A 14175-nucleotide genomic window follows, 5' to 3' on the forward strand; every position below is an offset into this window, starting at 1 on the left:
GGCTAAACATCTTACGATGCCAGTATATTATGATATCAAGAGATTGCAGTGCGGTATGATATTCGCCAATTATCAATCTTTAGATAAGAGGAAAACAACAAATAACAGAATTGGACTACGTAAAGCATTTGTGTAGAATTTTTATAGATTCCTCTACAGCAAGGACGTTTCAAATTTCCATTACATACACTGTACACGTGTTGTATTAAAAGATCAAATGCAGTTTTAATATAAGTTGTTAAAAAATTTACCTGCCTCTGTAGATACATCTTATCATGGAAAACAGAATAATTCATCAACATCTGTAACGTGCGATGCCTATATAAAGAACTATCGGTATGCCATGAGCAGACTGATAATACAATTATTTGAAAGGGGGGGGGGGGGGGGTCATTACTAATTTGACTTATAAACCTTCACGTTTAAGCCCTTTCAACAAAATATCCATATTTAATTTTCTTCTAAAAACTTTGGGGATCATGACCCCCGGTTACCACCCCTGGATCTACGTTTGCATACTCTATGTACATGTACAAGGAAATATTCGCCTCGTTTTATTTTAGCCCTTTTCACTCTCGTTGTCAGTGGACAAATTTAAGACTGCATGGGGAAACTGTTTTCTTTCTTGTTTCTCTTTTAACACAACTGTGTCTGGGCGACTTTAAAACGGGGAGAAAACATCTACATGTGCAGAGGGGCGAAAATAACACGGGGCGAATATAACCCCGTATACAGTAGATGCAAGTACGCACAGGCAGCGCGAATATATAACTTGGTATTTTAAAGTTATGTGGTCCTAATTAGACAAATTTTCTTCTCCTTTTATAAACAGTTAGTTTGTCGCAAGTATGTATTTACAAGGATGTCCATCATGCCTTATATTATTACAAATTTTGTTGGTTTTAAATCGATGTTTAAAAACAACTTTAAATTCTACTTTGTGTAATAGCACTAAGTTTTGATAATCTATTACTGACAAATAGATGCTTCTATATTCATACATATTTATATCTTAGACCCACCCCTTTATTTACACCCTTATACATATATACACTTACAATTAATATACATGTACCTTGGGGGCTTTGGTCATGGATCTGAGTGTGGTCATTTTGTATGAAGGGTTTTTATTGGTCAGTGATTGTCAAGTTGCATTTGGTTGGTTTTCTCCAGTTCTATAGTTTTACCGCCAGTTTTGAGTAGTATTAATATTATTCAGAAGCTAGGTAGACATTTGAATTTACGTGATTTTTTAGAAAGAGCTTAAAACTTATATGCAGCAGACTGCAAAATCCTTGATTTCTGGTATGTAACTTATCTATACTAATTCATATTGCCACTAGTTAATTAAAAGTCTATTCTGTATATTTGCAATATAAACTTCCACTTCGCACTTTTACTAAATGACTGAAAGAATGAATGAATGGGTCAATTTTTTTCCATAAGAATTCAGTTATATATACAAATCAGTATATATAGATTTTATGCTTATCAAAAGAATTTGTTGCTTTGTTCAAAATTTAATGAACAATTTGATATTTAGTTTAATTTATAAAAGTGATTTTACATTGTACATACATGGTACTTTATCGAATTATAGAGTAAATCCTGATATTTTGTCCGAGCTGTAAATTTTCGGAGAGAAGCTTCTTCCCATAGAAGGGTATGACAATATTGTTGTTTTACTTGATTAATTACTTTTTATGAATATTTACGGGAGAAATACTATTTTGCAAAATGATGTATCTTGAGAGTTATCTCCCTTAAATGATAAACGTATCTTGATGGAAATCAGTAGGATTAAATATCGTTTAGCACACTAGGCTTTGACTGTTAAGTTAGTATTATATCGTTGTTGTATCATATTTCAGGGCTATCTTTAGTGATATACTGTGAAGTCAAATCACTGTGTCCGAATAAATATATATTGAGACCTGAACCCTACAGGCGTGTCGTCAGTCCTACTTGTTGGAAGAAACCCTGTTACATTTGTCATCTGTAATGCATATTCAAGAGACAGTCATGTGACCATATCAGACGACAACGAACATGGATACAGAAGAAAGAACATCGATGTACTTGAGACTGTACAGATTTGTGTAAGACGATTTGTTTCGTGTTTATTCCCTCAACAAACTTGAACGATCGGTTTTCTTTCTTAACGCTATACTTCACCATTTACATAGAAGTGGTGCGCAGGAGTTCCCAACATCATCAACAAACGTATCTAGGGGTTTCCTCACTATACTACACAAATAACATTTCCACCAAAATTTTCTGTGAAATGCAAATGTTTTCAGGGATAAAAGATCCATAATCTGAAATGTCAGCGACACTCGCCTCTAATGTCTAAGTGTATTGTAATGAAAGAACCAGTCGACCTCTGCTGATTTTGAGTGTTAGATCCAATTTCGCCAGCACCAGCCATAAAACGAACGCAGTCTATCGACCAACAGAAATGAACGTCCAGTCTGCTGACCTCCGTTCTGCTGACCAACAATGTCGGTCCAACGAAAACAAAACGTACACGCAATTTTAAGACTTTAATCAACAAGTAATAAAAAGAAGTATATATATATATATATATATAGATAAAAAACATCACCCTGATTGTATATCTCATACGATAATCTTCATAAAATCTATAGGCAATTCGTTGTGCACACCTAAATATTCTAACAGTGCATTGCATAATAACATGTGAAAGACTCGAACCTTTGAAATACCGGGTATGCTACTGCTACTGATTTTGGCAAGTAATTGGAATGGCTTCAGATCTATTTCAAGGACAAGTATCTGAATGGTGTAAAATGAACTGGCACAGAATGTTCCATCAATGTATCATAATATTTTAGAGAGGTGCAGAAATGTATAAGAAAAATGGACACTCTGATTGTCCTGTTGGATTTCGATACGCTGCTCCATTCTAGTGTTTCATAAAATGCGATGTTAAGTGACTTGTACTGCAATAATTCTTATATATAAGGAGGCGATTGACTAGAAATGTAGCACGTGATCAACGCCCGGAACGGACATATCCTCCTAGTCTAGGTTGATTTAATTTTCGGTCTTGGAACATATTGTTTGTCTTTTAAAGGTGGAATAGAAATAATTAACAGTCAATAGATCTGCCACACATATCAGCGCTATGATGCCAAAGGTGTTCCACAATGAGGGTGGAGGCCGAGGCACTACGAATGCCTGTCGGAACTTGATGTCCCAGACGACGCCGTCCACGTGACTTTGTGTAGAGAGGACAAGAAGGATGTGGAAAATCTGGTGACTGTTTCCGATGAAGTCAAAGGTCCCTGGAGAAAGGCGCTCTGGAATTTTAGTAGAATAAAAGAAGCAGACGCCGATCATACTGATCATCTGCTTGAGGTGGTGGGCAATACCCTCCGTCCACTCCGAGTTCCACATCCGATGTAGGATCGGGAAATTGGATAGAATGTAGATTAAGCCTAAACCGGAAACTATTAAAGCCGTTCGTCTTCTGGAATGAAGATCGTGAACAATGGCTTTGGACATGGATCCAAAAGCACAACTAAGCACGGCTAGAATTGACCCGAAGTAAAACACATTTCTAAGAAGAACGGAATCCAGGAAGTACTGATCCAAGGAATAATAGTAGTGCGTCAATATAGTCCCGTAACCATAGAGACCAGTACACGCAAAGTCAGCCATAAACATGCAACAATTAACATCCATTGACTTATGAGAAAACATATGAGCGGCGCTACTCGTCAGAAACATAACCGTGAAAGACATGACCGCAGCCAGGAGGGGCCACGTGTACGGGTCAAATAGGTCAAAGGTGACGGAGATCTGATAAAGACGTGACGTCATGACTAGCGTACCCACCACGTGAGTCCAGACGTTGAGAGTTTCCATGTTGTTGTAGAAGACGCTGTACAGATAGAATCTCCATGGCTGGTAGAGATATCGGTACCCAGTCTCGACGTATGGCACGTGGAAGTAGGTGGGCACTTGAGATTTGCTGAGGGTCTTTTTATACAACTCCGCCTGTAACATAAAAAGCGTCGATTATGAAATAAAGTAAATGAATGGGCATCTTGATTTTGTTCAAGCACGGCTGTTATACAAACAAACAATCAACCAACCTATTCTGATCGCCAAATGCTTTTGACGTATACCGGAGAACGTGTGCGCGGATTCACAAGTTTTTTGGGGGCGCATTTGCGGGATGGGTCTATACTGAAGTACTCTACAACTTTTTAAGTTGCCGAACATAAGCAAGAATGATATTTTAGACAAACCTCGGGTGGAGGTCCCTCTCTGTAGAGTTGAGAGACAGTGACGCTAGGGGATGGGAACCAGGAAAGCAAGTGCTTTTGATCGACTATAGAAAAAGTTCTAACATTCTAATACAAGTGTAAAAACAGATCTTCTGTTCATTTACATTGACGGACTTTCAACACTCATCTCCTTTCTACAAGATTTTCTAAAATAATATTTTGATAATATTTATTGCAAACGTCACTCACAGTAGTTACGTGTCGTGCCCGCGTTATGTTTATTATGATTTACACGATGCAAGTAGCATTGCACGAAAATTTCCGGGCGCTATTCAAAACTAATGAAAAGTCAAAAAAAAAAGAAAAAAAAAAAGAGAAGAGTTTTGTTGTGATAAAACAATTCTGCTGATTGCAGATACAAAATCAACAGTACAGGCGAGGCGATAAACAATGAATACATGCTATATATAGACTATACTGTGTTTATACATGCTATATATAGACTATACTGTGTTTATACATGCTATATATAGACTATACTGTGTTTATACATGCTATATATAGACTATACTGTGTTTATACATGCTATATATAGACTATACTGTGTTTAAACAAATCAAACCAGCGTATGCTGCAACCAGGCGTTTACCGTCAGCGGGAGGTAGCAAGACGGTTATCTTTAAAATGTTCATTCCTGTACAAGCCGGTTGTTGCGATGGTAGGTTTATGGCTGCTGAGACTACGGCGATACACGCACGTGAGGGACAGGTTTACGGCTGTTGTGACAACGGCGATATACGCACGTGCGGGATAGGTGTACGGCTGTTGTGACTACGGCGAGACACGCATGTGTGGGATATCATAGGCTTACGGCTGTTGTGACTACGGCGAGAGACGCACGTGAGGGATAGGTTTACGACTGTTGTGACTACGGCGAGGCACGCACGTGCGGGATATGTTTACGGTTGTTGTGACTACGGCGAGACACGCACGTGCGGGGTATGCTTACTGCTGTGTGACTACGGCGAGACAAGCGATTGGACGTCATGGTAGGTCTATTCATCCTAGAACAGTATCCAGAATATTGAAACGTCATGGAATCCGCTGCAGAAGACATTACAAACGGGTTACAACTTAAGCATCATCACCAACATTACAGGGTGCAAAGGGCCAGACAGAAGCTGAATTATCACTAAATCTGGACACGGTTCTCTTCGACGATAAATTTTAAATTTAGTAATACTGACGGTATAGCTCGAGTCTACCGTCGTACACAAGAAAGGGCTGTTCACGGAAAAGCATCGGTGAGGTCACATTATATGATTATACGATTATACGCCTGAAACCAATACAATTTTGTATACTTAAACTGTGGGTAGGTTCCAATAAATCCCGTCGTAATTTTTCACTCATATTGAGACGTCACCAGCTGTAAGTGAAGTGCCACAAATTTAAACCTATGCTCAGCGCTCAGGGCCGTAGCAACGAGGGTTCTTGAACGTGCCAACGCCTGCCGCGACACGGGACCTCCGTTTTTACGGTCATACCCGAAAGACCCAGGAGTCCAGCATTTGGTGAATGTGCAATCACTAACTATGTTTACGTCTTAGGTTTAACGCGGTTACAAAGCTAACGCTCTATAGACATTTTATGAAAGTTTGAATCATATCAGCTTTACCGATTTATAATCGCTCATTATGGATGGTAAGCATTTTTTAAAAAAGTTAAAACCGGAAAAGTCATTCGACGTCATGGAGCACCGCGCTGTTACAGACCTACCGACCGGGAAATCAGCGGTCGACCCCCCCCCCCCACCCCCACACCCACACACACACCCACACCACATAGCCTGAATCTCGCACCTATAACCTATGAATTCTGCATTGTTTCCCTCTGCGTGGTCAGCACTTCTCGGATCTATATGAGGTAAAATACGCAACAATAATAACTAGTCATGTTATTGCAATACATTTTACAAGTGGATGAAATGACAAGTGTGTCTTTGAAAACAAAGACTAAGAGTGGACATTTTTGAAAAGAGGGTGTTGCTAAAACGTGGAACGGAAAACTTTAATTTTTCTAATGTAATATAACGTAGCCTATCAATGCACAAGGCCGTTTTGAGCATGAGCATAGGTCAACATTTTGCAGCCCTTCACCGGTAATGGTGTCAAACGTCTTTATGCAAGTGAAAAATTCTCGAGCAATGTCAATAATTTGGTTGAAGAAAGCAACAACTTAAATTATTACTCTAAATTGTATCAGAGGTGTATCTAATTCATATAATATGATTAATTAATTCAAATTTCTTATGTCACAATACTAGCATATTTATTTAATGAAAATATAGAGTGCATACATTCAGCAATCAGCAGCGTTATACGATTCAAAACTCTTCCAAAAATATGTGCGCATCAAATGAATGTAGCATATTTCCAAGTACATTTAAGGTTGCTCCATCCTCATGTGACTTATCAATATTAATGGTTAAAAGTGGAAAAACTTTATTAATTTCCACTCAATATAGTTTTATTCAATTAATTACCAAAGAAAATGTATATGTTACCACCTTTTTAAACATGTCAGAGATACAAAACCAGAAGTATACATCAACATCAGAAATCACACATTTTCGTTAAACAGAATAATAAAAATAGATAAAAACTTGTTGAAATGACAAAATTTAAATATCAACAGTTTTAAAACACTGCTAATTCATAAATATGTATAGATTAATTGTGGATATTAGGGAAACCGATGTATAATAGACATCCAGTAGAGGAAATTCCAGCATAGGAGTTATTGCCCTTGACAACATTTTTTAAATCATAAATAATTGATTATCTCTGGAAAATATAAACTTTTTCAGTATTATTAGTTTACCAGATATTTTATTATATCCAGTGAATAACATACCTCAGAAAGATATATTTCTATCAGGTGCAAAGTTTAATTTATTAAGATTTTTGCAAAAACTTATGACATCACATGAGGATACGATACAATTTATGTGCATTGTGTGTAAACTGTAATAGCATCATGATATTTCAAGAAAATTGTTGTTGTTAAGAATAAGAACCTTATTAAAGATTCTACTAAACACGACGCTGAAGGTGGACACGCCCGGTATTAGTAACCAAAATCACATTTTCGAAGCACCCACTCTTGACTTCCATTTTTAAACATGTAGCCTCTCAAGGAATAACAATGACATTTAAAATCAATGGTGATTAAACTCTTCTCATAAAAGATTACCCGGTTTATATCATGAATAAATATTTGTTTATTGAATCAATGAATAACACAGAAACATTACGCATTACTGCTATGTAAAGTCCGCCAGTATATACATGTATAAATAGAGATCCTGGTTCTTCCTTGGATGCAAAATGTGTTCGAGCACCGTTGCTCTTGACGTTGGACTTTAATTAAATAAATAATTACATTGTTCAATAAACCATTTGTTTGGGGTTTTAAAATCATGAATCATGCTTCATACCAATACATGTTGGATGGTTGTTTTTTTTTGGGTTTTTTTGTGTTCGGTCTAACGTATACTAGTGGATTTTACTTGGGTATTTTCTCAATATTTTGTTTAATAATAATAAAAAAAGCACAGGTGTCAGACATAAGCTTATTGAATTTCGTTTCTGTCAACAGCATTTCTGATTAAATTGAATAATATTTTATTGGTGAATTTTGCGTATTGATGCGAAAGGAGGGGGGGGGGGGGGTCTACTCTGCAAGTCTACGATATAGAACTTCGTCTCTTTTATTTCCAGAAGGGACGGATGGGGAGGGGGGGGGGGGCGTGGCGGGTTTCCGTGGCCCCAATTCTGAAAACGATACCCCCAAACATCACGACATCTAACCGACATGTTCACCTAAGAGATATATATATATATATTACGACATTCATGAATATGTATATATCGTTATGTAATCAGAAGATCCGATACACATCCGATTCACTGAGCAACATCACTTCGGTATCAGATCTGGCGGTTTTCTTCACACCACAACAGGAAACTTTCAATAACGTAGATGTCGTGGAATGATAATTAGGGTAATTTCCTCGTTTACAAGCCCCTCGTCCTATGTGTATTTAATTGACCTACACCCAGAGGATTAGAAATATTTCCAAGTTAAATCTCAAAAAGCTATATAAACTGTCAACGAAACCCCAGACTTTGCAGAAACACTACCCACCTCCAAGATAAACACACACCACCCCCTCATTTCACTGCTTCCCTGGATCAATGGTTTTTCAGTAGTGGTGAATGAATGTAGTACATTCTTAACATTCCTACACATGTCAACATTAGATCTAAACAATGTCACACTGTGACGAGCTACGAGTGAAAAAAAAAGTATGCCCAGAAAAATCATTGACAAGACAAACCAGTATCTAATTCTACCTACCATGAGACCGGCCACGCACCTGTCCACACCTGACAACGTCGGCGTTCCGAGACACAATTTTTAAAACCTTGTCATAATATAGACCGCGAACGAATGCATATTACAGTGGTTTAGCGATATCGCCCCGAACCTTACATACCATCTCCTGACGTAACGCTTCCTCGGCTCACGGGTAAGGATGTAATATGCAGTTGACGCTTGATCGATTTCACCGGGTATTTCGTACCGTATATTGTGTGTATGTAAAATCTACGTCTAGGGCACGGCGCGGATCAACTTTTATTCATACAAGGATGGGCTTAAATCAAGTTCATGAGCTCTAAGTTGCGTGACCTCTTCTAGGATTCTTCACACCGGTAATTTCTGTCGCTTGTCAATGTCCTGTAACGGGTCACTGATTTAAAACCACTTTTTAAAAAATATTTTTTTTACTTCGATCAGTCGCGGCCCTCGTAATAGCAAAGGCGGACCTAGGAAGTTCTGAAAGGCAGTCCGATCGATTAGGAGGCACAAACATATGTTTCTATCACTAATAAAAAATTAATAACTGAAACAAGTGCCAAGGGACACACGAAAACGCCAGTGTCTTAGCGTTTTGAACTTCATTAACACGATTATATGTAAACCCGTTAGTTATGCAGCACACATATTAACAGGAAATATTTTTATTACTCCTATTGTCATTATTTCTGGTCAGTAACATTTTACTAAGCAGTATTTCGTACTGTATCCATCCACGATTAATACGTCACCAACAACGATTCCAAAACGGTTTCTTGTCACGGATAACAATCTTCTGTGAACGGTGAGAACACGCAATAACGCAATAAACTAGAGTCTGCACGCACCGAGTACCTGCTTAATATCGATAGAATTGAAATGTGTTGCATGATATATCTTCTCAGAGGCCGATAAAATGCCCCCCCCCCCCCCCCAAAAAAAACCCCAAAGGCTAATTTTTTGAAACTCCACCAACAAAAAATTAATATGACACCAATTATAATGTTTTGTTTTCAATTCAGGCTTATATTACCTTGAATTTATGGCAATACTATAAAACATCAATTTAAAATATTACACGTAACTTCATTTGTTAATTTGTTCGCAATGCCATCAACTTTGCGATGAAATTCAGGCTGTAACCTATACCTGTCCACTTCTTAAAGAAAATATTGCCCCATGACTTACTAGTATTTAGAAATTTAAAGAGAATATTGACCCATGACTTACTAGTATTTAGAAATTTAAAGAGAATATTGACCCATGACTTACTAGTATTTAGAAATTTAATGTCGGTTATTGTGTTTTGTTTTGTTGCATTATTAGCTGAATTGCATATTTGGAAAGCTATTTCCTTAAAAATCATAAAATTATGGTTGACTATTTTTGTCTGCAAAGAATTAGATGAAATTGAACATGAGTTCCAAGTTTTACTTGTATGTACAATATATCAAGAAATACTACTGCCGAAGACCAAGTGTCTTAGCACAAATGCTAAAGAATTGACTAATTTAGGAAAATATTTGTTCTTTTAAAAAAAGAATTACGATTACGATATTTAAAAAATCAATAATTGATGTTCTTATACCATGTATGTAATTATATTGTACATGTATACCTATACTTTGTATATGTATTGTAATACCTACGAGATGTTCCGTCTCGTGAATAAAGAAAAACTGAAACTATTTCCTTTTCTGGGGTCAATCAACGTAACATTATGTAAGGTGTCTCATGTAATGTTGCCGAATGAAAACGATAGGCGTACTGTATTCCCATCCAATGCGCAAGTCATCTGTACTGTCTGTAATACGTCATTGGTCAGAAAAGCATTGATATTGAGCTTCTCTGGGCATTGAACACAACGAAAAACAGAAGATAAGGACTTTGGATACTCAATAAGAATGTGATCTGGCTGTAGAGGTTAATATAGATATAATGTTCTGTCGTTAAAGTGATAATGTCCCACGGGCCTGTCCCGAGACACAGATTATTCTACTAAGGTTAATATGATTGCTACATGTAAAGCACTGATACGGCACGGTATGTAACAACGAGACGGTGTGTAGCAATTTGTTACATACCGTAGCACGAATGGCGACGCCATGTAACAACTTTTTTAAAGTTACATAACATCGCCATTTGTGCTACGCTTTGTAACAAATTGTTACATATCATGCGGGGACTGCACCTTTTTTGGGTGATTCCGGGGGGGGGGGGGGGGGGGGGGGGGGGGGGGGCAATGTCTTGTAGATTCCTTTTAATCATTGTGTTTGTGAGTAGGTAGCTATGTGTGTCTTTCATGGAAATCCACACTCAACATGTTCAGGTCAATACTAAAACCACAAAAACACTCGGATACCCCTTGGATGCGGAGGTTTTGAGGTTTCTGCTTAAAAACCGCGAAGGTAGTGCATAACAGGCATCTCACCTATTGCCCATTGGGGCCAATACTCAGGCTTTTCTCTCCCCCCCCCTCTCTCTCTCTCTCTTTGTTCTTTTCATCTACATCACTTGGTTGTCCCGCGCTCTCTGAAGACTTTCTCTCTCTCTCCTCTCATTCTCTTGGTATATGTACAATAAAATAATTCATTCCATTCACTCCCCCTCTCTCTAACTGTCCAGGCAACCAAAGAACCTAAATCTATCTATCTATTTACCTAATCTATCTACATGTATCTATCTATTTACCTAATCTATAACTATCTATCTATATCAATTAATCAATCAAATTAATCAAGGAATTAATAAATCTAGCACATTCATCTTTACAGTGTATTTTCAGAATTATTTCCTTTTGTATTCCCAGATATGCTTTCAGGAAACTCATTGACATGATCACTCGTTCGTTCGTTCCATGTCGGTATCGGACGCCGTGGGTGTTGCGAAAACGCGGAACGGAAAACGGAAATTTCGAAATTGGAACAATTAAAATGTAGCTAAGATAACATAAAAATTGTCAAGATTCTTGGAATTATTGTTCTATCTATACAACAAATACAAGGTTGAAAAATGTATTGTGTATCAGAATTTAGAAATACAAAAATTTGAAAATACCTGGCATGTATGGAAAACACTTTTTGACAACATAAAAAAATCATAATTTCGCTACTTCAAGCAATGTTTTTTCCCCTACTTTTGAAGCCACATGTACTTTTATCTATTTACTCGAGCTCTATACTGTTATCATTTTTCTCTTACAATTATATTAAAAATGCAAGCACTTACCAACAAATGTATGAGTGTGAGTATGAAAGTGGTTAGAAAAAAAATGGCAAATGTTCTTCTGTCTTATGTCAATATTTGTGAAATAAAAAATTAATAAATAATAAAAAAAAAAAGAAAAGATAACATAAAAAAATCGGACAAATAAGTTTTATTTTGATTAAAATAAAAATTTAGGAATTTGTTCACAAGCGGTAAAAACTATTTTTATATCTTATATTCTGCACCATGAATTGATTAAAGCTAAGTTGAATGTTTGTATAAAAGTTTTCAAAGCGTTTTACAAGAATCTTGTAATTTCCGCACTGATAGAGGTGTTACATGTAGCGAGCAGAGGTTAGAGAATGGAAAGAATATACAGGGTTTATACCCCCTCCCTTCCGTGGCAAAATGTCTTTAACGCACGTGCATTTACACATAACGCTGTGTATACTTACATGTACATTGTTCATGGACTTTATGAAGATATATTTAGCATTCAGCAATACACGTATCAACACTTCGCCGCAAGTTACGTCCCTTTGCGGGGTCAGCCAAAGGTCAATCGGTGAAAAACCCAGTTTTCCTTCTTTACCTTACCAAATGTAAGATGTTATTACTTTGAATTTTAGCCAATTACCAAGTTTTCATACAAGTTAATGGGTTGCCCCAATCTGGGGCATATTGTAGTTGACTGCAATTGATGGAAAAATAACAGATGTCAAAGCTACAGATAGGAAAATTACAAAGGCCAACGTAGGGAAATACGATTTTTATCCGGAAGATGGCGGACAAGGGACGTAACTTTCGCGAAGTGTTGATACGTGTATACGGTCATACAGGGAGTGTGGTATGTGATCTTATTAAATCAACAAATTGAACATCTTGTATTTGATTATAATTCTAATTTTTAACTAACAGAGACTGAGTGATTGCAGCACCCCAATATACTAAATAGATGAGAACTTCTAACAGTTGATTTCTAATCAAACTACTGATATCTTATTATTTAGATTAATAATGAAAAGACCTTTTATTTTAATTCAAACACAAATTATCTGCTAGCCTTTTAGATATTTCATATAAATCTGTTAATTCCTCTTACTAGGGTCATAAACGTAATCTTACTCGTTTTCTCTCTGTTGTATATCTTCGGGTTCAACATATATCCGCAGTATACCGGTACATGTACGAACTTGCACTGTACATAGATCGAAAAAAGTAATAAAATTTGAAAGATTAAGTTATAATTCAAGTCTTTTTCAGTATAACTGTTGTTGTAAGTTTCTAACAACATACGGTCACAATTGATGGGAGAAGGGGGAGGGGTCAGAAAATGACAAAGCCCGGAAAAGGGGGTGGCACCTATAGGCGCTTGCTTTATACTTTTCATAATAAATCAAATATAATGATTTTGAAATAAATATGGACTACTTGTGTGAAATATATGAAACGTTGGATTCTAAACATCTTCAAAGAATCCTGTTTATCAATCATACCTTTGTACTTGACCTTTGTATTTGGGAGAGGGCCTACATAGGCTATGCCTGTTGCCCGATCCTATTGAGTTTCTCATTAAAATATGTTTAAATTAAAAATCAACGCCATAAAGACCCCCCTCCCTCCTTTCTGAGTCTATGCTAAAATTCTGCCAGTTTTAACTGGACAAGTAGAACAAACACCACACAGACAGACACACAGACAGATGGACACATGGTACCAAATAGATATGTCCCCTGAAAATTTTTGGGGTGATGTCATAACTACCGTTATAACTGCAGATTTATCTCCCCACCAAATAAGGTAACAATGAGACAAGCATTGAATGTGGGTTGACATGGAAGTTACACACATATACCAACTCACAAACACAATGATTAAAAGTAATCTACAAGACTTTGTTGTATTTTTTCCCCTCCCGGAATTATCCTAAAAAGGAGCAACGAGGACGTACAAGTAACACACATGTACATTTCTGGTCATAGAAAGACACATTATTATACAAAGTTAGAGGATGAAAATAAAAATGGACTTGATGGAGGGGGGTACGCCTAAAAATCATGGAGGTCAGACTAAATCATATTTCTGGATGACTTCCCAATACCCACTGGGGGCCTCAAGGCGGTCCCCAGACCCCCTACCTCATACAGTGGCGCCCACCGTAACCACAATTCCTGGATCTGCCCCTGACTTTGAGTTTGTGGCTACTTTTAAATGACTTACTCGAGAAAATATTTGTATTTTGCAATTTTTGGAAATCTGTGATGTATTCAACAGCAGTGTTAGAGGGCGA

General features: G+C 37.1%; 1 protein-coding gene across 2 annotated transcripts; it reads right to left on the bottom strand.

The window, feature by feature from the left end:
• Positions 1–2528: 2528 nt before the first annotated feature.
• On the bottom strand, positions 2529–9009 carry LOC125659925 (membrane progestin receptor alpha-like). 2 transcript variants are annotated; one of them, XM_048891728.2, is made up of 2 exons: positions 8818–9009; positions 2529–4023 (listed from the first exon to the last, which is right to left on the bottom strand). In XM_048891728.2, exons 1-2 carry the CDS (start codon positions 8818–8820, stop codon positions 3058–3060), a joined length of 969 nt encoding a protein of 322 aa, XP_048747685.2. In that variant the 5' UTR covers positions 8821–9009; the 3' UTR covers positions 2529–3057. The 2 variants fall into 2 exon arrangements, with proteins under 2 accessions (XP_048747685.2, XP_048747684.2); XM_048891727.2 differs by having other exon boundaries at positions 8679–9006.
• Between the last annotated feature and the right edge of the window lie 5166 nt (positions 9010–14175).

This window comes from Ostrea edulis, chromosome 9, assembly GCF_947568905.1.
Source record: "Ostrea edulis chromosome 9, xbOstEdul1.1, whole genome shotgun sequence".
Taxonomy (NCBI): Eukaryota; Metazoa; Mollusca; class Bivalvia; order Ostreida; family Ostreidae; genus Ostrea; species Ostrea edulis.